Source organism: Aulonocara sp. 'chitande type north' Nkhata Bay, linkage group LG2, assembly GCF_057382095.1.
Source record: "Aulonocara sp. 'chitande type north' Nkhata Bay isolate Kocher_YH1m ecotype deep benthic linkage group LG2, A_spYH_male_GT1.1, whole genome shotgun sequence".
Taxonomy (NCBI): domain Eukaryota; kingdom Metazoa; phylum Chordata; class Actinopteri; order Cichliformes; family Cichlidae; genus Aulonocara; species Aulonocara sp. 'chitande type north' Nkhata Bay.
Genome location: NC_141345.1, coordinates 25,371,239 through 25,396,837, shown reverse-complemented (window position 1 = coordinate 25,396,837; position 25,599 = coordinate 25,371,239). Strand labels below are relative to the sequence as shown.

At 37.4% G+C, this 25,599-nt stretch overlaps 2 protein-coding genes across 2 annotated transcripts; one reads left to right on the top strand and one right to left on the bottom strand.

Annotated features, from left to right (window-relative positions):
* The first annotated feature begins 9,986 nt into the window (after positions 1–9,986).
* LOC147337920 (uncharacterized) lies at positions 9,987–15,526 on the top strand. The gene is made up of 6 exons (XM_086313049.1): positions 9,987–10,227; positions 10,855–11,178; positions 11,367–11,618; positions 11,707–11,907; positions 12,026–12,142; positions 12,476–15,526. The coding sequence occupies exons 1-6, from the start codon at positions 10,179–10,181 to the stop codon at positions 12,664–12,666; spliced, it is 1,134 nt and encodes a 377-aa protein (XP_086169175.1). The 5' UTR covers positions 9,987–10,178; the 3' UTR covers positions 12,667–15,526.
* Positions 15,512–21,157, bottom strand: LOC147337919 (homeobox protein CDX-1-like). Its single transcript, XM_086313036.1, has 3 exons — positions 20,693–21,157; positions 19,392–19,540; positions 15,512–17,268 (listed from the first exon to the last, which is right to left on the bottom strand). Exons 1-3 carry the CDS (start codon positions 21,150–21,152, stop codon positions 17,083–17,085), a joined length of 795 nt encoding a protein of 264 aa, XP_086169162.1. The 5' UTR covers positions 21,153–21,157; the 3' UTR covers positions 15,512–17,082.
* Positions 21,158–25,599: the final 4,442 nt, after the last annotated feature.

Here is a 25,599-nt window from a genome sequence, read left to right as displayed (position 1 = left end):
GGCCACTTGTGAACACAGTTTTCACTGAAGAAAGGCCAGAGGTGCTACAAACACGATGCTTCACTGAATGTGGAAAAAAACAGATAAATATAGAAATAAATACTTCTTCTTTAAAAAATAATATGGTGCAGGTATTGAACTATATTTCTAGCTCTGTTAAAGTGTAACCAGATATGAGAAATATAATAATATAATAAAATAATACTCCCTAACGTTTTATAGTCTTACTTTGAAAGGGAAAGAAAAATCTCTGGTTAAATATTAGCTACATTATGCTATATTACCTTTGTTTGAACACCCAACTTAAAGCTTTATTAACATTTCTCTCTTTATTTTTGAAGCGATATGTCTCAGTTTATCTAAGTTGGCTTTTGCTGACACTTTGCTCACAGACACATTGGCAACTTCTGCTGAGAAGTAAGTAACATGTCTTCAGATGGGGAAGCGTGAAGTTTCCATCTACTGGTTTACAGAGGTGTTACTGTTGCATATGCATGCTTCTGTATTTAGTGAAACTGTTAAAAACATACAAATATTTAATGAATGCTTGCAGAAGCAAAACAACGCAAAAGTTACATTCACAGCATTATGTTTCTTTAAATGATACGTTTCCAGTGTTGGGTGACATAATGTCATCTAAAATCACAAACAACAGGACAGAAGAGGATCATTAGATGAAACCTACGAGGTTCAGAAGTGTGAATGTACACATTTTATCACCATGTGTACTTCTGCCATGCTGTTAATGCTTAAATGACAAAATGTTAAAAGCACCATTTTCACAAACAAAACATTAAAAAAATTCCCCAGAGTGATCACACAATCCATGATTACTTGTATGACAACCACTGCAAAGCCCAAATACAATTTAATATGACCAGCTGCTACTGGTAGGTTTACCTTATAGTGTGAGGCCTTTGGTGCTGAAGTCCTTTGAGATGGCATATTTTGTGATTGGGTGCTCTCATTCTTTCCATCTCTCTGTCTGTTTTCCTGATGAACTCCTTCTTTTCATGCCTTCACCAACATCTACCACGGCCCTGCATGTATGAATATTGGTTGTGAGCTGCTGCTAAAGCTAACCTCTGTCTCAGCTATTTTAAAGTTAACTACAGTGTTTTCATGCTGAACTGGCTGAACATACAGTGACAATGTGCATAAAAGCTGGGATTTGATTTTAATGTTTTCCCCTGTCCCACCTGTTCAGTTCATTTGAGGGGAAGGGCACACTAGTGTACGGACCAGTGTTAAGCCGACTGTGTTACAGTTACAGTTATGAGATTTATCACAGTTATGTTATGTTGGTCTTGTTATTGTTAGTTCATGATGCGGACTCCAGTGTGTTCTTGTCTCCTTGTCTGAGGGTTCCTGCTGAGTGTGGCTAGCAATGAGCCTCCATGACTCCATGTCGGTATTAATGCTAATAATACTGAACACAGACGTTACAAAAAAGTGTGGAAGCTCTATCTTATGTTTTTTTTTTTTATCCCACATGATAACTGACTTTGGAAGAAACTATCCTCAGACGTGTGGGTAGAAAGGGGGCAGGTAAAATACACACTACTGTATGCTGCCAATGATATCATTTTATTATGATAAATACATTTTTAATAGATGTATTGATAGTATATGGTTTCAAGATCTATCATTTAAGAGAATGCCAGCTCAGCATGGGTGTCTGAGGAATTTATGCTATGAGTCTCAAACGCTCTTTTACTAGAAATAAGGAATGTTTCTCTCTTTTCCTCTCAGTCAGTCACACATGAATTCTCCCTTTCTTGAAGACTAAAAGAGGCTCAATAAGCAGAGATCACTTGAAAGAATTTAACATGATTTATTGAGAGAGAGAGATAATTAATCTACTTGGTGGTGAGTCTAGATGTTAGTAGTAGTGATGAAGAGAACAGAAAAGCAGCCAGGAACCAGGCAGATTACTGATTACAGATCTTCCTTACTGAACTTATGGATAAGCTTCATAATAAAAGCTGTGTCTATTCCTTTCATGCACTCAGCAAATACAGTTCAGGACGACTTCAATAAAACCCGACAGCAACATTTTCACCTGTTGTCTGAGGCTGATCTATAACAGGACACACTGCAATATGTTCAGAGCAGCACACACATATATATTCAAATTTAAATTTTCTGTCTTTTACGTAATTTTATATTTTCTTTAGGATTTTGCTGCAAATAACAAAAGTGTGAAAACATTTTTTTACAGTACCTGGGAGAATGAAGAGACACGTTTTTCTTTTTTTAAAAAAACAATTTACAGGCTACATGTAGCATTTAAAATTACTGTTTTAAGTATCATAGTTGCCCATTACGAAGTAAGAAGAACAAGTACCATGCACAACAGTGAACTCAGAAGAATTTTTCGCTTCAGAAATGTTATTATGTTCTTCTTGAAAACACATCTCTGTGAAAAAAAAGCCTTAAATGTATTTTTGTCACAGATCTGTATAATCTGTGACTGCACAACAATGTATGGGTTTTTTTTTTTTTTTTTTTTCATAGTTTGGATTCAAAGAGGCAAAGTAGCAACAAAACCATTGTTTTTGTTTTTGTTGAACATTTGTAAATGTTGCCACAGTCATTCTTGTGGGACAAAACACTCAAAATTCTAAAAGTTTTGCTTATTTATTTTTGTTTATTTGCAGGTGTGGAAACTCACTGTGATGGCAGACAGGATGGAGCTCGGAGTTATGGAGCTTTGGGAGGAACTGTGGACATCCAGCTGATGGACAGCACTGCAGAAATATCTAGATACCAACTTTTGAAGAATTCATCACCAATACTATTTGTCAGAAATAATGTTATTTCTAAAAACGTAAAACACATATTTATGCTTTTTTCCTGTAATAGAACACTTAGGATCAAACAGGACAGACAGTGGTAATTATACCCTTCAAACCTTTGATTCAGATAGAAAGTCATCAGGCGAGCAGATTTTACAGTTGTTTATTCAAGGTATTTTTTCCTTTTTGAAATAGAAACATTGTTTTGATAACCTTATTAATATAGCACAAAATACACAAGATAAACATATTTTTTGCTTTTCCTGTTCTTCATTAGAGACTCTAAACAATGAAAAAGATTTAAATTTCAGATCTAAACTCATCTGTGTGTGTTTCTCTCAGCTCCTGTGTCCTCTGTCCTGCTGGACTCTGAGTGTCTGTCCCAGGGAGAGAGGAGGGTGTTCTCTCAGCACTGGTATTTTTCATTGTTGTGGGTGCATCAGTCATCTTTGCTCAGTGGAAAAAGCCAAACAACAAACCAACTAAAGAAAAAGGTACAAAACTAAATTTTTGCTAACTCAGTTTGCATATTTTTCTTTTTTGCAGGTTTTTTTTGTTTGTTTGGTTTTTTTGCTGTTGAGCAAAGTTTATTGATCACTGTGTCTCATGTGAGTGATATTTGCAAGTATCACTATTCCTCATAGCTTAAACTAGAAATGTGAGGAAACACGTCTGCCCAAAAGTAACAATATTACACTTCACCAACGGAAACTTTTAAAAGTGAACATTTTTTTTTAATTCTTATCAAGAAATCGAATAAGTACAATCATTCTACGTTTTTGCCACACCTGATTGTTATGCCTTATTGCAAATGAAGAAGATGACCAGAAAGTAACCTACGCTGATGTCAGGGTCATGAAACAACAGGGGAACTGGATGGAACAAACAGCAAAGGCGGAGGCAGAGGTGGAGTACGGCCAAGTCAAGTTTTCAAAGCGACCTCGGCACACTGAACTAAGAGGAGATGACTGTATGTATGCCAAGATACAGAAAGTCAGGTGATATAAGTGGTCAGTGCTTTTACACGGACTGCACCAATAAAGGTTCACAGAGGGAGGAGGTGATATTGTGATCCTAAAGGTCATTTAATTTCTGTCTTTGTGTACAGTTGAATCTCTAACAGAACAAAGGTTATCCAAGTCACCACAGCTTCATCTTCATGTCTTCATGTTCAGCTCAAGAAACAGCTTACAGTAATAGATTTAAGCAACATCAAAGTGCTTGTTATAGACATATTACTCACAATACTGATAATATTCTGGATTTGTTTTCAACATCTTGGCATGTTATTTGTACTTAGTCATGTTATGTTTCCTGATTTTTGAGGGGTTTTTGGGATGTTTAGTTTTTCTCTAGTTTGGGATTCTTGATCATCTTTGTGTTTGTTTTGTGCTTCTGTTCCAAAGGTCTTGATGTTAATTCTGGGTTTTGAGATGAAATTTTTTCTTTGAGCTCCATAGCTTTCTGTCTATCGGGTGATGGTTATGTTCCTGTTATCTGTGTTATCGTTTGTATTTCCATTCTGTGTCTTCAGTCTTGTCTTCGTGTTTATCTCTTGTGTTTCTGTCAAGGTTGCATGTTTTGAGTCTGCCATCAACTTCCTGTTTTACTATAGTGGATTTAGTCTCTTGTTCTTTGAGTGTAGTTCCACTTCCTGTGTCTTACAATCTGTAATGTATGTATATATTGTCTCAGTCCTTGCTTGACCTCATGTCTGGAGTACAAACTTCTCAATGCATTGATTCAGCTCAGTCTTACCACACACATCCAAGGATATGTCTTCATGTTTAGTGAGCTACCCTTATAATCACAGATTGCACCTTTATTGTATGCTGAGCATCGGATGATCCAACACATAATTTGGCAATTTTAGATTTTTACATTGTTTCGAGGTTCAACAAATAAAACTTTCTGTAGGGTTTATTATACACTCATAGCTTCATGTTTGCATTTAGTAGATCTTCCTAAATGTTGATTTTACCAAATGTCTTTTAAATTCTGTCTTTAATTATTAAAAAACTTTCTGTATTTGTCTCATATGGGTCTAATTACAGATGTTGGTCCGTTGCTGTCATGATTAAAACAGCATTTATGTGAAAGTCTTGTGAGAGCTGAGAAATGAACAAAATCTGAAAGTCATTGAAGAGAAAATCTCCGTCCCGGTTTCCCTCCAAGGCGTGAGCACCGATAAGCAGAGTTTTGTCCTTTCCTTATAAGATTCCTAATTATTCAAAGTAACGCTCAAGTATGCCGTTCAGCTGGGTTAGTTACAGCGCCGGGAGTAGCTTGGGAGAACAAGGAAACACAGACTGCTTCAGGTTGCCTTCCCAAACCAACTCAAAGGTTTATTTAGTACAAAACAGCTTATATAGAGGAAAAAAAGGTTCGTGTGTCAGCAGGTTCTCAGTTCAAACCGGTACAGACCAAATAAGGAAACGTCTTCCTGCCTTCTGAGCAAAGAAGTATCCTTCGTGTAGTTTATCAGTTCAGCTACAATTTATGATCATCCCAGCAAAATACACTCCTAGACATAGAATACAGAGTTCTTTCATTAGTGAATTCTGAAACAAACCACCTGGCTTTTTAACAAGCTCTTTTCTAAAAGATAAGGAAGGGAGGATGGGAGTAAGGAAGTGGTCTCGTCTCTGTGGTATTTTCGACCTTGGGGTACCAGCCTGTGATTCTTACACATCAATTCTTGGGTCAGAGAGAAAGAGAAAAACAACTAGTAAATGGGCCTTATTGAGTAACTCTTTTCTGTATAATATCACTACAAAACAATATCCTGTAAATGCTACCATGGTATCAAAATATCACAACAGTCATAGCTGTGAAGTTTCACTTCCTGCTTCACAGTGGTGTTACATACATATATTTACATATTCAGCTAAACACCTTCTTAAACATTTAGAAGTATTTTTAAGGAAAACTATTATCTAAACTTGTGCATGCAGGGGCAAAGCAGTGCAAAACATACATGCAAAGCATTATATCACAATAAATCACAAGTGTTGGACAAAACCATAAGAGAGAGAACATAAGAAGGTATAATAAATACAGTTTGACTTCAGAACAGGAAAAAATCATAAGCTAAAGGCCAGTGTGAAAATATGTGCATTGGCACATGTTTTCACACCTTGTCAGTGCTTCCTTTAATGAGGAACTGAAGACTTCCTCTGACACTCAGCTAGCTGTTGGCAGCGGTGAACTCCCAAACTGTGTGTTTTACCCAAGCAGTCAGCAGTACCACCCAGGGCAGTGAACTAATGATGCTGTGAGTAATACATCAATGACTATTTCTCTGTGGTCTTCTATTCCCTGGCAGCTTATTCTTAAAAATCCTTTGTCCAATATATCAACTATCCCTCCTCTGCATATGCCTAAACCATCTTAACCCTGCAAAATGCAAAAAATAGATCAATAAAAAAATGTAGTAGAACTTTTTAGACAATATTGGAATTTACTTAAGAAACCAATTATTTAGTAAGTTGCCATAAATAAATAATAATACTGAATAAATGTTTATTTTTCTTTAAACAGCTATGTCACTGTCAGACAGTATTATAGTCTGGTCACCAGAGCTATCGCCTAGTAGCTATCATAAGATATCACTATAGCAAAGTAGTAAATATCAAATTATTTTTATTTTATTTTTAAATTTTATTTATGTATTTCATAATAGGGGTGGGTTTTGATGATCGATTTATTGATTAAAATCGATTCTAGCTTGGATAACGTGATATCGATTCATTAAAATTCTGAATCGATTTTTTAATATAATTTTTTTTGCCCGAAACGCCAGAATCTCAGGTTAAACCTCACAAAATTTCAACAGTTACCAAACAGCTAAAACAGTAACTGAGAGCAGTGAATCTCACCCAACGTCACGGACACGGTCGGGGCTGAAAGCTGACAGCTCGCTGATTCTGATGTTTTGGCGGGTCTGCGCTTTGTTTTTACGCCCTTTTTGCACTGATTCTGAAGCTGCAGGTTTTATCTCTCTACAAACAATATTGACTAAACCAGCAGCAAAAGAAGATCCAAACTACGCTTCACATAAACATCATCATGAATTCCCTCTGACTTTTGCTGTTTTGCTTCCACCACGATAAAATCACACTTCATGCACAGCTCTCTCTCTCTCTCTCTCTCTCTCTCTCTGTATACTTCAAGAACAGTTTCGCGTCTAAAATCTGTTTTCTGCATTATTTGCTTGCTTGTTGCGCACAAGTCTGCCGTTGTTTACAGCGCTGTCGGCCGCTGTTGTTTTCCTTTTACTTACTTCCGAAAAGAAAACCTAATTTCTGCCTATTTTCAATTGGCTACTGAACAAATTTTAACTTTTTTACAATTATGCAAAATTGCAAAACGCTTCGCTGTGTCTCTAGTAAAACCTCAGTAACTTTGCTCTGTTTCACTTCAGCAGCATCAGGTAATGTTTATATGTTGGTCAATGGGTTTCTTTCCTTTTTGATCTACTGCAGAATATTTTTATAAAATCCCAGGCCAGGAAAATCACCTTCATGTTTTTCTGTGTTTTATCCTCAGCTACTTTGACACAAAGGCATCTGCTGTGATGCTTACACCTTTGATAAAGTCTTGCAAGTGTCAGTTTTCTTTTTATAGATATAAAAATATGGAAATGTACTGATCTGAATTGTAATATATCTGACTTTCAAAATTTCCCAGATTCAAATCGAATTGAATCGAATCGTGGATCGAATCGATTCGGGACCTTGTGAATCGGAATCGAATCGATTCTAGAAATCAGTGACGATACCCAGCCCTAACCCTAACCTCTTCTGTCACATTAACCCTCTGCATGTACTCCATCACTAAATCCAGGGGTCTTCCCTCTTCTGCAAAATGCAAAAAAGCAGATGAATCATTACATGGGTTAAAACTCTTTAGACAATGTTGTTATTTATCTAAGACCTCACAGCCCATTGTTCCTTCAGTGGTGCGAGTTTCAGTCATTATGCAAATACACTGTTTATAAAATTGGGGAAACCTGCAGTCAGCTGAGACTAAAGAAGTCACTTGGATGAGTGACAAAATGTTTCTCCCACTGAAAACGTTATGTCCAAATGAACAGAATCAACTTTTGGAGATTTGCTTACCTGGATGATTGAACATGCATCAAGAAGTTTTAACCCACTTTGGCAAGGACTGCCTAAAGCTTGTACGTCAGTATGAGTAGACAGCACATAAGATGGCAGATTACAGGAACCACCTGAAATTCAGCCTCAGATGCAGGGTGAGGCATTTTACCATCGACATCCTAAAATCTCAAGAGTTGTTGTTGTTATTGGTGGTGCTCTTGTTTAATAACTACCAGCTTATAAAAAGAGCACAACAGCAGACTTGCAGATTAAGGATTTCCATTCTCCTGTTATTAGAGACATCAAGGCCTCATCCGAGTGATCATTCTCCAACATGCAATTAAAAACCTGGTTACATCTACCATGACACATAAGAGACACACAGAGCTACTGTTAATGTATATATTTTCAGACACTGAACTCTTTGGATATCAGTGGTAATGTGATAATGAGCTGCCACCAATCGGTTTAACATTGTCCGTAATTTACAATTACATAGATACATTTGGTGCAAAAAGGATTTTGATGAAGTTTTATGCTTTGCTAACTGGACCCAGTAAAATAATTTAAATATTTGGCTATGTTAGTGAGCTGTGCTCATAGGATTCCTCCCCCCCCCCCCCCCCCCCCCCCCCCCCCTCTCTCTCTCTCTCTCTCTCTTTATGTCACACACACACAAACACACATTCGGACATTTGGCTAAGCTACCAGTTTTAATGATAGATTTCTTAAATGTTTAACTTGTATTTGCATACTTTCTGAGTGGCAGCAGGACACTGAATGAGAGCCGTCTACTGCTAACCCTTCCTTAAATGTAAGTTATGGTTTTGTGTTGGTATTTTCATGTTAAAATTATGAAACAATGAAAGGTTATATTTATAAGTAAACCAGAAGGTGAACCATGACGTCACATTTGTTTCAGTGAATATTAACTTTGTTCAATTGTTATTTTCATCAAGCTTTTATTGCAACTTTAACCATGTTAATTGTTATCAGTAATTGTAATAAGCAAAAAGCCTGATCATTGCTGTGAGGGTTTAGAAAGATTTGTGTAACTGTGCTCCTCTTACAGAAGGTAAATGTAAAGATGCTGATTTTCTGTACTGACTGCTGATCTTCATCCAATGAAAAACACCTGGAGACTGGAAAAAACTAGTTTTCTTAAAATCACTTTAGTCGGGATGTTAATCATTCTTATATGAAAAGGAACACAAACCAGCAGCCTGCATGTTACTTCTGACGTGCTCTAACCTTGAGTATGTGACTCAATCAGGTGGTCATCCTGTTATTTCCGACTGCCCACACAGACACAGCAAGCTCTTCCCTCAAAACACTTTTTAAAAAAGTTTTTTTTTTTTTTTTTTTTTGTTGGGGGGGGGGGGGGGGTGATAATGTGATGAGATTTACAACTGACAATATTAAATCTAAAAAGTATCTGTGAAGCTGCCAGAAACAAAGAAGTCAAATAAGCAACTTGTGCATCCAGTAAATTCCGAGGCTGTATAATTCATTACCACTAGAGGGAGACATTGTGTAAAAAACAAACAAAAAACAACCCCTTGATCATTGTTGTTCAGGTTTTAAAATCAAATAATAAAACCTCTACCTCTGTTTAGTATAACTGTAATCTGTTTTATTATATAAAACTGTATTTCTTTATTAAAAGATATGCATACATTCTTAAGATTTGCACTTACATTTTCAGTGCTGTCCACCCCACACACCCTTTTTTTCCAATTATCTAAGTTTTATCTAATGAGTTTTAAAATACTGAAGTGTTCTAGTATGCAGTGTGTGTAACGAATCATTACTCATAATGTTGTTGTAACTTCTACCAGTTTGGTAAGGAAAGCTTAAGTGGTTTAGAACGCTGGATTATTATTATCATTGTTATAAGCCATGATGTATTATTATTCGGCCACCTAAACATGTTTGTGTGATTGATTGTTTCCATGTTAATCTATAATATGTCTTAGTCAAAACGTCTTTTAGTATAAATGATAAACATTTCCTTCTCTTCCTCTCAGTCTATCACACATGAATTCTCTTTTTCGTCAGGGCTAAAAGGGGAAGAAAAACTGATACCACTTCCTTTCATCCTCTCGGTGCATGAAAAGGTAACTTCAATACGACCTCACGTAAAGATTTTCACACATTCTCCTCTGAGGCTGATCACTAACAGGACACACTGCAGTCTGTTCAGAGCGGCACACACATATTTGTTTTGAGGAAAAGGGTTTGAAAGCTGCTGACGATCAACAGAAGCTCAGCAGCTGACATGGAAGCTGTAGTTGGACTGCTACTGATGTGGCTCGGATTCTCTCATGGTGAGCTTTTCATGTTGTAATTCATCATACTTCGTTTCTGTGCATAAATAGCATGTTTTGCAATTACAGGATCCAAGACTGTCAATGACAGACGTTTTAAAAAAGAAATTATTAAATAAATTCAGTTCATGACATGTCGAACATAATAACAGTGCTATTTTCTGAAGTCTTTAACTTTACAATAATGCTACATTCTAATATCATTTCAACATTTTAACATGAATGTGCACTCTAAAAAAATTTTAGGGTTATTTTACTACAGTAAAATGTATTATACAGACAGTATGCTAACAAAAACTAAAAAATGAAAACATTCTAGCTTTAACATCAATCATTTTCATAAACAACACAATATCATAATTATAGGGTGAGTTAAATATATTTTTAAAACGCTAAAATTGAAAAATTCACTAAAGGATTTTTTTTAGAAAAACACTGGGCGACTTGCAAAATTCAAAACTCAGACATACAGTTAATTATCTGTACTTCTACTGATATAACTGATTTAAGATGATTTGTTAAATGTTCTTCTAAAACATTTAAACTTAAATGTCAGATGGAGCTGTAAGCTAAATCATTACTGTTTTTTAGTTTTTGCTTTTGTTTTCTTTTACATTTTCCATGCAGGTGTGGAAACTCACTGTGATGGCAGACAGGCTGGAGCTCAGTGTTGTGGAGCTTTGGGAGGAACTGTGGACATCCAGCTGATTGACAACACCTCAGAAATACTTAAATACGAACTGTTAAAGAATTCATTAAAAATACTAGATGTCAGAAATAATATTTCTATTATTTCTAATACCGTAGTACATAGATCTAGCTTTTTTCCCAGAAATGGAACATTTAGGATCAATAACCTGAGTAGGAATGACAGTGGTAAATATACCCTTCAAACCTTTGATTCAGATGGAAGATCATCAGGCGAGCAGACTTTACAGTTGTTCATTCAAGGTATTTTTTTTCTCTGTTCGGAACAAATTATAGATATACATTTAACATTGTTTTGATAACCTTAGTGATATAGCACAAAATACACAAGCTACATGTATTTTATGCTTTCCCTGTTCTTCATTAGACAGTATCAACAATGACAAAGATTTAAATTTGAAATCTAAGTCATCTGTGTGTGTTTCTCTCAGCTCCTGTGTCCTCTGTCCTGCTGCTCTCTGAGTGTCTGTCCCAGAGAGAGATGAGGGTGTCCTGCTCCTCTGAGGGAGGGGACAGTCCTCAGTACAGCTGGACTCTGGATGGACGCACACTGACAGATGCTGAGCTCTTTTCTGGAAATAATGAGACTAACAACATCACTCTGAAACAGCACATCTCAGGACGTCTGGTCTGCTCAGTCAGGAACAACGTCAGTGATGTCTCAGAAGAACAGAAGACCTGTCGTGAGTGACAACATTATGAATGAAAGTCAATAATAACAACTATTTCACTTCAAACATCTTTCTCAAATTATTTGTTTTTTTCTGCCAGGCTTCATTAACTGCACCTCAATCAATGGGACACAGATATTAGGGTGGGTGCCTGTGGACAGTAACGGCCTGTGTATTGAACCAACAACAGAACCTACCCCAGTCACACCAACTTCTGTGGGTAAGGAGACTGGCACAGTGTCAATTACACAATTCAACAATGAAACTGTGACTTCCAACAGTGATGACCAATGGTACATTAGTAAGTGAAAACTAACTAGATCCACTGATGTCACTTTCTCTTTCTTTATGTTCCTTTACAAAAAACATACCTTTGATAACTGAAACATCTGTTTTTATATATTTTACTTTTGAAACAGCCAATTTGCCACTGATCGGTGGCGTTCTCTCAGCACTGGTATTTTTCTTACTTGTGGGTGTGGCGGTGATCTGTGCTCAGAGGAAAAAACAAAACAACAAACCTACAAAACCAAAAGGTACAAAAATTCTTCTGTCACATATAAAATCTGTGGGTATTGTTAACTAATAAGCTTCAACACAAAAGCTGAGTAGACCGCTGTGTACAAAGGTAACAAAGTCTGTCTTAAAGCATTGCCAAAGAACTCATTTTAAAACCCATTTTTGTATCTGACTCATTTTCTCTAGTCTATGAGCTGAAGCTAACCAGGTCTTTCTGCAGCAGATATCACTGTGAAAATATTTTTGAAACTCTTATAAAGAAAGCAAAAAAACTTCACAAAAATTAAAAACCTTTAGCTGTTAACCATCTGTAATAGTCTCCTTGTAACAATCTTCTTGCTACTCTGCAGAGGATGAATGTGACCAAGATGTAACCTATGCTGATGTCAGGATCATGAAGCAACAGGGGAAGCCAGCGGTGCAAGCAACAGAGGCGGAGGTGGAGGTGGAGTACGGCCAAGTCAAGTTTTCGAGGCGATCTCGGCACACTGAACCAACAGGAGATGATTGTATGTATGCAAAGGTCCAAAGATTCCGGTGATTTAGGTTATTGGTGTGTTCACACAGACTGAAGGTCCATGGAGAGAGGAGATGATGTCAAGATGCCAAAAGGTCTTTTATTTAATTCAATTTCCCATCAGAAAAATAAAAAACCTTCAGATTTCATACGTATTGATTTTCTTTGCTTTCACTGTGATTCTGTTATATAAAAGAGCATCAGCACACTCAGACTTAGGTGACATCTGGGTTATCATTTCATATGACGCTACACAAGCTGCGGTAGTTTTGTAGCTATTTAACATTTCTAAACATAATTATTCATATTTTTCTATTAGCTTTTATATTTATAGGATGTTGTAATAGTTTTAATCGTAGTTATAATTTATGGATATGTTTTATCTTATTTATTGTCTAAACACTGATAAACTGCATTATTGCTATAGTTTTAACAATACATGATGCACTCATTTATCCTAAAACGGCCAATTTCAATCTAATGCCACAAAAAAAAGTCCATTTAATTAAAGTGTGATTATTAAACACATGTAGTTAATGACTTGTGATTTACACAAACCTAATTACTAACAGTTCAGTGTAGTTTGTAGGTGGAGGTTGTCTTCCTTTGGCTCTTCAATCCAAAGATAAATTTACAGCGAAGTGTTTCAGGAAGTTCACAGTAAGCAGACGAGAGAGGGGATTTGTTTCCATGATGCAAATACTTCTGCTTTTTTCTCAGACGTTGGTTTTCATTCTTTCTCCTTTTGTTTTCTGCTCAAACCGTTTGGATAAGATCAAAGTTCAATAACCACTTAGAGCAATAATACAGTGGAGTGGGCTGTGTAGGTTTAATCGTGACACTGGTTGTTAAAAAAAAAAGAATACGTTTTGTTTCAGTGTATCAAGACCAGCAATCTTATAAATACTGTCTCCTAATTGCCTTCAAATGTAAAATTGATTCAGAAATTCAATTTTAAAATGTAAAGACACCTCTACTTTTCATTTTTAAACTGTACTTTAAATGTTTGTGTTGATGATTTGTGACTACACTAAAAGGAGTTCAGTGAACTAGCTGTAGTTTGAGGAAGAAAGTTGTTTTACTGCATGTGAGATTCTGAGCTGAAGCCACCTGTTTATCATTTAACAGCATCAACTTGTGTTTTCTATATTTAGTTCAATTACACTTCCTACGTGTTTGCGGTTCGAGTTTAAGTTGTATCTGTCAAAAAAAACCAGAGATGACATCATCAGTCTCTTCAAACAGTGCATGGTTTTTAATCAAATATAAGGTTCTAACTTGCAGGTTTGAAGAACTGCCGTTATCCATTCAAATGATTTTAAATTAATAAAAGGTCAGCTGAACAAAAATCAGCTGAAGCAGATGTTTTAGCGTTAATCAGGAGGTGGAGTGAGAGTCATGGATGGAAAATTATTTTGGCCTGTGTTAAAACTAAAACTAAGTAATTATATTTAAGATGAATAGCTGTTAAAAGGAGAATCACCGTTGAAAACAGGATAATGCACATGTTTAGACCAAGTCATTAATCAGAGATTACAGAGATTCAAGATTCAAACGTTTCATTGCTGTTTGAGTCTCAGACAGATGCACGTGCAGAGCACTGCACGGTGAACCTTTTCTTACAGATGCAGAGTAATTCTAAATAGGGTCATTCACAGTCCCGGCATCCTTGGTGTGGGTGTGAACACGGTCAGGCCGACTATCGCGTCTATTTGAAGCACAGGAAGGCCGATAACACATTTGTATAAACCATATTTTAAATGAAATGGCGCCGAATGAGTTTGGTCCCGTTCGGTTTACTGTAATGTTTGCCCATTTCAGTTCCTCTTTTCTGCATTTAGACTGTTATATAAAAAGAAGAAAATACCTTTCATGGTTGAGTGTTTGCTCCAAAATACTGGTAATATTTTTGTCACCTGACAAATGCAGAAGTTGCAACTGTTGGCACAAAACAGATGAAATACATTTGGTTAGATATGGGGTTAAAGATTGATAACCATGCACTGACTTTATGCTGATTCATACTGCCATAAAATTGGTGTTTATGGTCCATTACAGTTGTAGTTTCCTCAGAGTTTATTTTTTGATCATGTGATCAGTCAGCAAATGCTGCTTTGTACATCAGAGCGCGCCAGTATGAGCAACGTTGTTTTTACCTTTTAATGCGTGTGTGGCATAGGAAATGCAAACGAGTGAACTGTTGCACATTCACTATTGAGAAGCTGAAGCACATACACACCAGGGGATTTTATAATTGTCGTGACATGATCATGTGATGCTGCCTCGCAATGCCAAAGCTGTTAAACTATAAAACCAGACTGGCGCCAGTTCTCTGGTCTTTAGCACTTCAGTTTTTAAATTGATAAAAGCCTTGAACTATAAATACTTTTCAAACAGAATATCATTTATATTTTTAATGCAAGAGAATGAAAACATTTTTACATGTTTTTTTCTTTAGTATTGTACAGTACAGATTTTGTAGTTTAATTGGTACTTTTTTTCTGTAAGACAAAGTGTGTATGTAAGACTTTGTTTTTCCACAGACAGTTATAGACACATGCACATAGACACTCAGCCATACATACAAACCGCATTCACGCATGCATGCACAAACAGCACAAAACAAACACACACACTTATGCCTTAAAGTGGCAACTGCCTAATAAATAATGCAAATTACAAAACCGAAAACCAAAATAGTCCTGTGTCTTTCCTCTCTTTCTGTAACCTTTAATACACCTTGTACAAATTGAAAATTGTTTTCCTTTTTTCACACAATAAAAAAAGAAGAAAAAAGATTGTTAAGGAATGTAAATGTGTTTATTTATTGTTATTTTTTTTGTAATTTAAGGATATACAATTGAGGTCATCTTAGGCTTTATTGTGATGAATTTCATGTCAAGGTCAAGGTCATGTTTATTTATATAGCACCTTTAAAACAACCGGAGTTGACCAAAGTGCTTCACAGGCAGCCAATAATAAAACATAACAAAAAGGAAATGTCAAGGTTTAGATCGAATTAAAGGCCAGAGAGTAGAAATGAGGCTGGAGCAAAGACTCAAATGTAGAAACAGATTCTGCAGTTCTAGTGTGAAATCGTAAGTCACCTTTATTTTTAAGTCTAGTTTATGGAAGTCACATCTGATTGGAAGACCTCTGACAGGAGTGTGAACATAAAAAAAGATCTAACAAATAAAGCGTTGTAGGCTCATTTAGAGTCTTAAAAGTGATGACAGGAAGCCAATGTATTCGTTTTGCGCATTTATAGATAGAACTTCATACTAATGTTATATTTCTTCATCAAGAAGCCTTTTCCTGTAGAAACTGTGTTGTATGAAAAGCAAATTGATCCACATGAATGTGGCTAGAGCAAATTAACAGAAAATACAACTCTAAATCAATAAAACCTCAGTGCTGAGGAGAGGGTTTAAGCTGCAAAGCCAACATAAACTCCACTTGAAACACACAAAAGCATGCACAAACACACTGAAATTCGGAAGAGCTAAATTAGAAAACAGTGACTTTCTTACACTCTAAACATTTGTGATTACACAACTGCACACACTGCACTGTTGATAAGTCAGTCATTTATTTAGAAATGGAAAAACCTTTAATCGTTAGATGACTCATACCTACTAAATTTCCACATCTTTTGTTTCTCCTTCCTTTTCTTTAACATTACAGTGAAGAAGTATCAAAATGTGTCAGCATTTCTTGCTTGTACAGCACATCCTTTAACATTTCATATATACAGACATTGGGTTCTAAAAAAAATAGAGAAGTGTAGACATTTTTTAAAATAAAACGAATATATCCAGCTCCATGCCAGAGCTGAATGTCTGTGCCACAGCGACTGTAAATCACGAGTCATGCAGTTGAGCAATCTTCAGCAGTTTTTCAGGATGTGGCTAAACTCTCCTGTCTGAATGTCTAAAACCAGTGACACTTTTAATAATGCTGCCCTTGCTTTGCTGCAGCTAAAATGTAGAGTAAATGCATGTTTCGAATTAGATATCTGCTTTCCCCATCTGATTTCCTGTAACTTCAAGTTGTCATAAAAAAGGCGTGTTAGTGTCACGGTACTGCCTTGGAAACAAGAAGAAGGGCTGTCAGTTTTTTTTCTTTTTTATATCTGCATTTGCATTATATTCCTGTTAATGGATACATATACAAGGAAAAGACAACAAGAAAGACACTAATCCTCTTTCTTGGGCATGCACTGTTAAAACGCTATCTTGACGTTGATAATGATTAACACAAGCAAGTGGAATAAATGCCCACTCGACTCGATCCATGTGACAAACGTGTGGTGGTGACATTGTAAAATAGAGGTGATCTTCATGTGAATCTTTTTCATTCGTTCTGTGGTGAACTTGTACAACTATTAAAAACATTATTTACACACACAGATACAGTGCCAGTCTTTCACATAGACTTCACCTAGTACTCCTCCGATACTGCGTCTGACAAAATGTTCCTGCTGGGGCTCACGGGGTTGTGGGTGTCACTGTGTGCACACAGTACAGGTGGGGTGGGTGTGGTTGTTGAGGCCTGCTGGGAATGCTGCAACTTCTTCCTGTTGATCTTCCTCTCCTTGGCACGTCTGTTCTGAAACCAGATCTTCACCTGAGACATACATGCATGAGATATCAGCATCAAGAACGTTTCTCAGTTAGGGAGCATTATGGCTTGTTCCCTAAACAACATCAAAAGAAACAGCACATCATTATCGTTTTCATTTCTTCTATAAATCGCTTATTTGCTGCATTAAAAGGAAGTTGAAAACTGCAGCGACTTTGCTTTCTGTGGTAACGTTCCCTTGCCTTGCTTCATCTACTTGAAATTTAGTAATCTCTGACTTTCCCAGAATTACTCTGGGAGCTACAACAATTGCACTCAGCTGTGGTTTTAAGAAGCTGCAAGGGCAGGCAGAAGAAACAACAAGAACAGCATAATGACAGTAAGATTGAGGGTTTCACCATTAACACTACTTATGCGTTTGGCCACATATGTTAACATTACGGTTTGCAGAATTTGTTTTTTTCTCTGGAGCTCGTTTCTCCAGAGGGGATTGTTTGAGAACATTGTGCTCACATGTGCTGCATTAGTAGAAACCCTACACTTAACCATGGGAATAAGTAAAATACAGCACAGTGGTAATAGATGGCCTGCAGATGCAGGGTTTTTTTTCTAATGCACAATAACATCAACAAAATAAATCCAAGCTCCACCTTCCCTGTTATCTCACATAAGAAAAAAAAAGAAACCCACAAATGAGATAATAACCCTGTAACACAAAGTTAATGCCATATTTGAGATCTGTGCATCATCAGTGGTATACTGTTTACAATCAGATATCTGCAGTATATGCAGATTTATGCGGTGAGCATGAAATTCCACAAAAATGCCAAGATCATTTTTGTTATACCCCATGTGTGTTTATACACATGGGGTATAATAAGTATTGAACACATCACCAGTTTTCAAAGCAAAATATATTTCACATGGTATGAAATTCTGACCAGATGTCAGTAACAACCCAACCAGTCTGCACATGCAAAGACAAATTAAACTGCGGATGTCCATAAACTATGTGTAATAATAAGAAGTGACACAGGGAAAAAGTATTGAACACATTTACTGACATTTATTTAATACTTCGCACAAAAGCTTTTGTTGGTGATGACAGCTTCAAGATGCCTCCTGTGTGGAGAAACTAGTCGCACACAAACAGAAATTCAAATCCTGAAGGCTCTGTGGGCCTCTTCTATGAACTCTGGGGTTTAGTTCTTTCTATAGATTTTCAACTGGATTCGGGTCATGTGATTGGCTGGGCTATTTTTAGCAGCTTTATTTTCTGTTTCTGAAACCAGTCAAGAGTTTCCTTGGCTTTGTGTTTGGGATCATTGTCTTTCTGAAACGTCCACCCCTCGTTTCATCATCATCATCCTGGTAGATGGCAGAAGATTTTCATCAAAAAAGTCTTGGTACATTTTTCTATTCATCCTTCCCACCTCTTAACTTCCCTGTTGGTGTTTTGGGGTGATATGCATTGCCCTATTGACCTCCTAACATGGCGTGTATTTTGCCATCCAAAGAGTTTATTTCAGTCTTATCTGACCAGACTATATTCCCCCCAGTATTTCACAGGCATGTCTAAATATTGTTCAGCAAACTTTAAACATACTTCAGCATTTTTGGCAGTTAAGTGGATTTCTTTGAGATAATGATAGAGATAAAGGTTAAACTCCGGTAACTAAAAAAAAATGTCATTATTTTGTGGTTCTGGCTTTACAAGGTTAAAAAAAATTAGGGCATATTTTTTATACCCCTAACATAAACATGTTAAATTTGCAGTGACCTTCCTTATTATTGTCACTCACAAAAGGGGGTGACAAATATATACTTCTTGGCCTTGGCCTATAGATTTGTTCGGGCAAACCATGGGGGGTTTGCACGAACAAATCCCACATTCTGTTTCCTAACTGAGTTTCAACAGTAACGAAACACACTCTGTCTCATTGCTTCATGGGGTTTTTCTGCTGTGAGTTTAGTTTATCTCATTCGTTCCTCTTAAGGAGGAACCTAAAAAAAGAAAAACAGAACATGTGGTTGGCTACTTTAAAAGTGTTAGGCGTTTGTAATTCTTTGAATGTGAAGAGAGAACGCAAAAGTTACACAGTCTCACTGTCCTAGACAGTTTCTATATATTTTCTACATTGACCGTTTATTTACTCTAATCTTCTCACCTGCCTCTCGGAAAGGCTGAGTGCCATTGACAGCTCTGACTTCCTTCTCATTGTGATATAGCGGTTGAACTGAAACTCTTTCTCAAGCTCCATCCTTTGGTGGTCAGTGTACACCACCCTGTACTTGTCCTTAGTGCGAGTCTTCCCACCTAAATCAGACAAAAAAATTGCTTTTTAGTAAAAAATCAATAAATATTAAGAATAGTAAACATAAGCACAAAAATAAAGACAGTGAATGTAAGTAAATAGAGTCATTTTTTATTCATGTGTATGGCCCACATCTTTTTCAGGAATTAATAATTTTGTGTCAGTGAGTCACGAAATGTGTGTGTCGTGACCAAACAGTCTGGTGCCACGTTCAAGTTCAGGCGCCACTTAAAACCTCATCAATTCTACTAATCGTGCTCACACTATAACGAAGGCAAAGACTCCCCACTGCATTGCATCAGTGCTTCTCCTTATCACCGTGAGTGCTGTCTACACAGCTCTTTACATAGGCAGCTATTCATTGACACGCATGTTCACATACACACTCAAGAAACTAGGAGTCACAGTTATTGATCAGAAAACTAGCTCATGTGACAGCATTGATCCAGCCACACCCACACACACAGATACACACAAGAGGGTTAAGAGAGGGTTAGCCTCTAGAGGAGACTTCGTTTAACTTCTGCAGACTTCCTGCACTTCCAGTGTTATCTATCCAGTTTGTCACCATCTCACACCCACCCAGTGGACAGAGAGGGTGGGGTGTGAGACTTGTGTAGACTTCATGGCCTCCACTGTTAGCTTTGCATTGACATCTCACAGCATGATTGTCCAAAGAGAGGCGAACACCTTGATGAATGTGCGCCTGCTGAAGTTGGGTTTGTTTTTCACTTAAAACAGGTTTGCATGTGTTTCTCATGTGTTACCCATACTTGTACGTTTTTTTTTTTAGGTTTAGTTAGTCATGCAATCACAGTGACAGCTACAAAGGTAACCCAGGAGGTTGTGTAATCTCCTTCCCCTATAGGATGTGTCTTATCAAGATGCTGCATTTCCTGTTTGTGTCACTTGTTAACACTTGTTAACACAGTGACAGCTAATATGTGATCAGTCGCGAGAATGAAGAAGAAGAAGAAAAAAAAACAGAGACAAGTGCGTTTGAAGTACTCCAGATAACAGATATTTGTATGCACGAAGCAACTTTAGATGAAGATGTTACAAATGTTCTTTATATCTGTATAATTCACTGAATACATTATGCAGACCAAAATAAGCCTATGATTAAGAATAAGTATGACAAAGTAAAGTCCCACCTGAAGTTGTTTGTTTAACGGGCTCCTGTGGTCTTTTCCTGGGAATGAGGGGATCCTGTCCAGAGATGAAATTGTAAGGGGTGAGCGATCCCCCTCCAGCGGCGGAAGGAACGTTGCTCAGATCCGGGTAGGTGAAGTTGACCTGCGCGGTGTTGGGGCTTGACCCCGGGAAACTGTAGGGATACTCCTCCCGGGGCGCGTAAAGGGGGTTCCAGGTACTTGCCGACAAATCACCGACTCCCGTGACGTGATGGTGGTAGCTGGGGAAGTCATACGGAGGCGGAATGTACTGACTGTTCAGTGACAGAGCCTGAGCCGTTTGTCTGATAGAAGCAGAGCTCGGGTACATCCCGGTATCCTCGCTCGACAGGTAGGGTGAATCTCTGGAAGACCTGGAAAAATCAAACCTCCAAGAGCATGTTAGGCCCCCGAGTTTATCTTCAGCAAGCTCTGTTTTCATTTCAGTCTAAGGTTCAGGCTACCTGTGCAGTAAGACTACACACCTTTATAGATTTACTGGCAAGGAGTTCGAAAGTATCATCCTGACGTCACGCTTTACCTGAGACTCACCTGCCTGCTGGTCTTTGCGACGTCAGGGCAATGACCCCGATTTACCAGGTTTGCCCTGATGAATCATTTTGATAAGGCGGTACAATGTGTGGAATGCGTGGGAAGTCCATGTGCCTCCGCGTGCATGTATAGGGGGCTTAGATTCAGCGCAGAGACTACAGGCCAACACCAATAATAATAATAATAATAATAATAATAATAATAATACGGACAGAGGTGGAAGGAAACAAATACACAAACAAACAAGCAGGAAAACATACCACTATATGTTTGTTTGTTTTTTTCAAAGCAAGGAAAATTTTAAAATATAAAATTACATATGTTGAAAAATGATCAGGTCAGGATTTCCGGTTACCTATAAAGACCTCGTCTAGCCATGCCGAAGATTTAAAAAAATGCACATTCATTTATCAATTTATATTTTTATTTTGATATAGTTTAGCTTCTTATTTTAAAGCTTAAATGTTGTTTTTCTTCACTGTCAACTTAATCTTCATACACTAAAAAGAACTTAATTATTCAACCCCAATAAACATGCAAGTAAAACATTTGAGTAAGATACAACTTAAATATATAAAATTAAAGGTTTATTTACTCAAATAAGAAATCGTGAGGAAAAACGTGCATTGTATGAACTAAATGTAAACCAATCAAGCATATTACATTTGCATACTGTATTGAAAAAAACATGGAAAATGTACATGTAATTAAATTAGTTAAAGTCCATATTTTAATTCTATACATCACAGGAACATTAGAACATGTAGAAAACATAGCTGTAGAAATGGGCTGCTTCCCTTCAGTGGCAGCTATGGCTCTGACCAGATAATACACTTCAGTATCATCATTATGGCAAATATAAAGAATTTTTTATTCTCTTAAGCTGTTTAATATACATTTGTAGTCCTTCAGACTACATAGGTTTTTCTCCTATTTTGTCTTTTTCTTTTTTAGTTTCTCACAAAACAAAATCGAACATGGTTCTCCTTTGTAACTCTTTGTGTTGTGAGCTTGATTAACCAGAAAAACAAATGATAAAAATCCTGAAAAACCACTCCAGTGCTCTTTATCATTTATAGTCTGCTCTGATGTCTGCTAAGACCAATAGTGACATAGGTCAAGCAAAAGCAAAGTTGCTTTGCTCCCCGCTATGTCATGGCTCAAAACGTCCATATGAGGGCAGCAAAAAGCTGAATAATAGCAGATAACTTTCCTGGTTTGGAGTCTTTCAAGTTCAGTCATACAACTGACCTGTCGTTAACAAGATGCACACAGTTTATTTGTCATCATCATTCTCACTGTTAGCTTTTTATTCTTTCCATCTTCTGTTGACACTGTGCCTTATGCTATATATTGCACTTATCAAGTCCGTGCATGAGGTCCTCTATATAAAACGATCATAAAAGATTCATGTCACTATCAAGATAATCATTCTCAGCTACAGTGCCTATCAGCTGTTAGCAGGAAGCTGGCTGAAGTTAATGGAAATGGCCTGATCATTAAGGAAATTGCAACATAAACATGAAAACATATCATCCAACGCTTGAAATACATTGATGGCGACCACAATGCAAGCCAGCTTGCCTGAAAATAAATAAATGTGGTAAAAGCACTTATGAGGGTATGTCTTAATGTACAAAGTAATGTTTGACCTCGATAAACCCTAAACATTTCTATTACTGTATAGTTATAATTCCATATATAGAGATTTAGTTTAAATCTGTTTAACCTTAAGATGCCTGTTTCCTTTTTTAATCTATTCAAAAATCACCGCTCCAAAAAGAGAGCTGGTATAAGGAATGTTTTACCCTTTACAATCAGCATCGTGGTAAGTTATATATTTAGTTTAAATTTAAGCCAACCACACTCCCTAAATGCAAAATAGATAGCAATGCATTGTTGTTTTGTTGTCTGTCCCACTTTGTCTTCTCTTTTTTGACAATGTGTTAGACACCATGCAACTAAATTGCACTAAGATGTGAGTGTAGAGAGAGGGCGCGGATGCAGTTTCTGTCATTTCTCCTCCAGTAATCTCATTCATTCCCATAACTAGTTCTTGGAGTAACAGATCAAACAAATCGTTCCATTTGAACAGTAGCCCTAAACTAAATATCTGTAAATTGATCACAACATTTGGCTAAGACAAGCAGAAACTCTTTTGCACTGGAGAAGCCTGAACCATAGAAGGTTTTCTGTTTTTGGTTTAGTTTATAAACTAGTTGATTAACCATTAACCATTGTTAACAATATTGCTTCACGGAAGGAAACTCTGGGTTTGAATCCAGCACCCAGCTGGGGCCTTTCTTTGTGGTGTTTGTAGGTTTTCCTGTCGTTGCATCATGGGTTCTCTGTGGGTACACAGTTCCACAATCTAAAGTCATGCATCTTATGTTAACTGGTGATTCTAAACCGGCTTTAGGTGTGAATGTGAGCTGTCTGTTTCTGTGTCTTAGCGAGTGATAGCAGCTTCACCAAGTTGTATGTCGTCTTTTGGTGTATATTAGCTGGGATAGGCTCCAGGGCCCCTAAGACGCCAAACTGGATAAGGAGAAGAAAGTGGATGGATGTGTGTTTGCGGCGGGGTGTAGTTTGCAGATCAGCTGCAGTGGGGGTGGGGGGTGGAGTAAAGGGTTCAGGAAATGGCGTTAGGGGAGGTTGACCAACACAGCTAGCCTTCCCTATTTCAGTAGGTTGCTGAGACTTGACAGGAGTTGTTGTGTGTGGTGTGGAGCAACAAAGGCAACTGGAAGGCTGCGCTAATAAAAGCCCTGCAAATAAATATCAGCTGACTTGTAAGGCTGTGTTCTTCGGGTCCTTTTGTTATCGTGTTTTATTATCTCATATGTGATGATGCTGTTATGATGATGTTATATGTTGTATTGCTTCTTCTTGATTTTTGCTATCTCGTCTATCTCGAATGTCTATCTCGAATGTCTTATAACTGTGGTTCATTCTCAGATTTAGTCCCATCACATTGCCGAAATCAAGCTTTAAGGTGCCCCAAAGTCATATATCCTTTATCGGGACAACTTGAAATGGAGGCAGCCGTAGTTCAAACATTTCCGTCAGTCTTCATCTATCAGAGGTCCAGCAGGTTCAGCTCCAGGTCTAGAGTATATATGCTCCCTGCCTCTCCAGGTCTTTGTCTCAACTCTTGTACCTCTATAATGGCCTGTGCTTGACAAACACAGCGGTGTAACTTTTACCTTTTCCTGAAACCCAGCAGGAAAACAAGCGTATAGTGTGTTTGCACTGCTTTGCACTCAAGCTATAACACTAATTCAGATCAGCAGTGAGAGAAACTACTTGTTAGCTGCTGACAGGCTGAAGAGACTCAGTATTGTTGAGGCAGAATATTTTGGAATCCCACTTGTTAAGAGCTGCTCCACTCTGTGGGGGTAAACAAGGACTGCTGCCATATATAGAGCAGTAGACATCCCGTTGTGGACTCTCTCCAGCACTGCTTTGTAAAAAGATGCTAAAATTATACATCTCATGCTGATAAAGAATCGTGTGTTCATGAGTGTTTACATACGTGACTGACGAGCACGTTATTGCTGTATTACTGCCTTTTTATCTTTTGGGTCTACAGTTTTATTGACATTACAAGCAATGAAACGCCTACAAATAGATTCAAGAGTTCAAATAAGTGGATTTAGAGCAGGTTTATTGCAAGTAGGTGCTAATTACATAGGTAGAATTAGAAAGATGTAAAAGGAGGAACTGTCCCTGTGTGGTGTTGCTCCCCTCCTATCTAATAACTGGAGGGGGCTTGCTGGCACTCTAATTAGTGCGAGCAGGTCTTTTAGATTTGCCCTCTCAATTAAAGGAGAACATGTTAGTTTCCAATTTAGCTCCTGTTCCCCTCCCCTCCCCCCATCTGCCCCAACCTGCTTGTTAGATAGAACAGGTCTTTATTCAGCTGCAGTGTTGCGTAGCGAATCTCAGATCATCCTCTCATATCCTGGGAAAGGATTGAATTAGGAAGAAAGCTAGTATTGAGAGCAGACATATTTACATGGTTTTGCTTGTGTTTATAAAAGAGAGGATAAAAGGCCAAGGAAAAAAAAGGGAGAAAGAGGGAGTGGGGATGGTGGGAGGTGTTGAGTTATTTCATGCAGGGGAAAAAGAAAACACGTGAAAAAAATATGATATAAAAAGCGATGTAAAAAAAAAGTTGGTTCACTAAAGCTAAAGTCCCCACTTTTAACCACTTTTATACCTGTTTTTAAGAGTGTGATTATGTAAGGGAAGTTATTTTTCCTGAGAAACTGAGACTTCCATGTTTGTTTCCAAAGCAGGGTGCAATCAGCGCTGCCAAAACCTTTTTTTTTTCT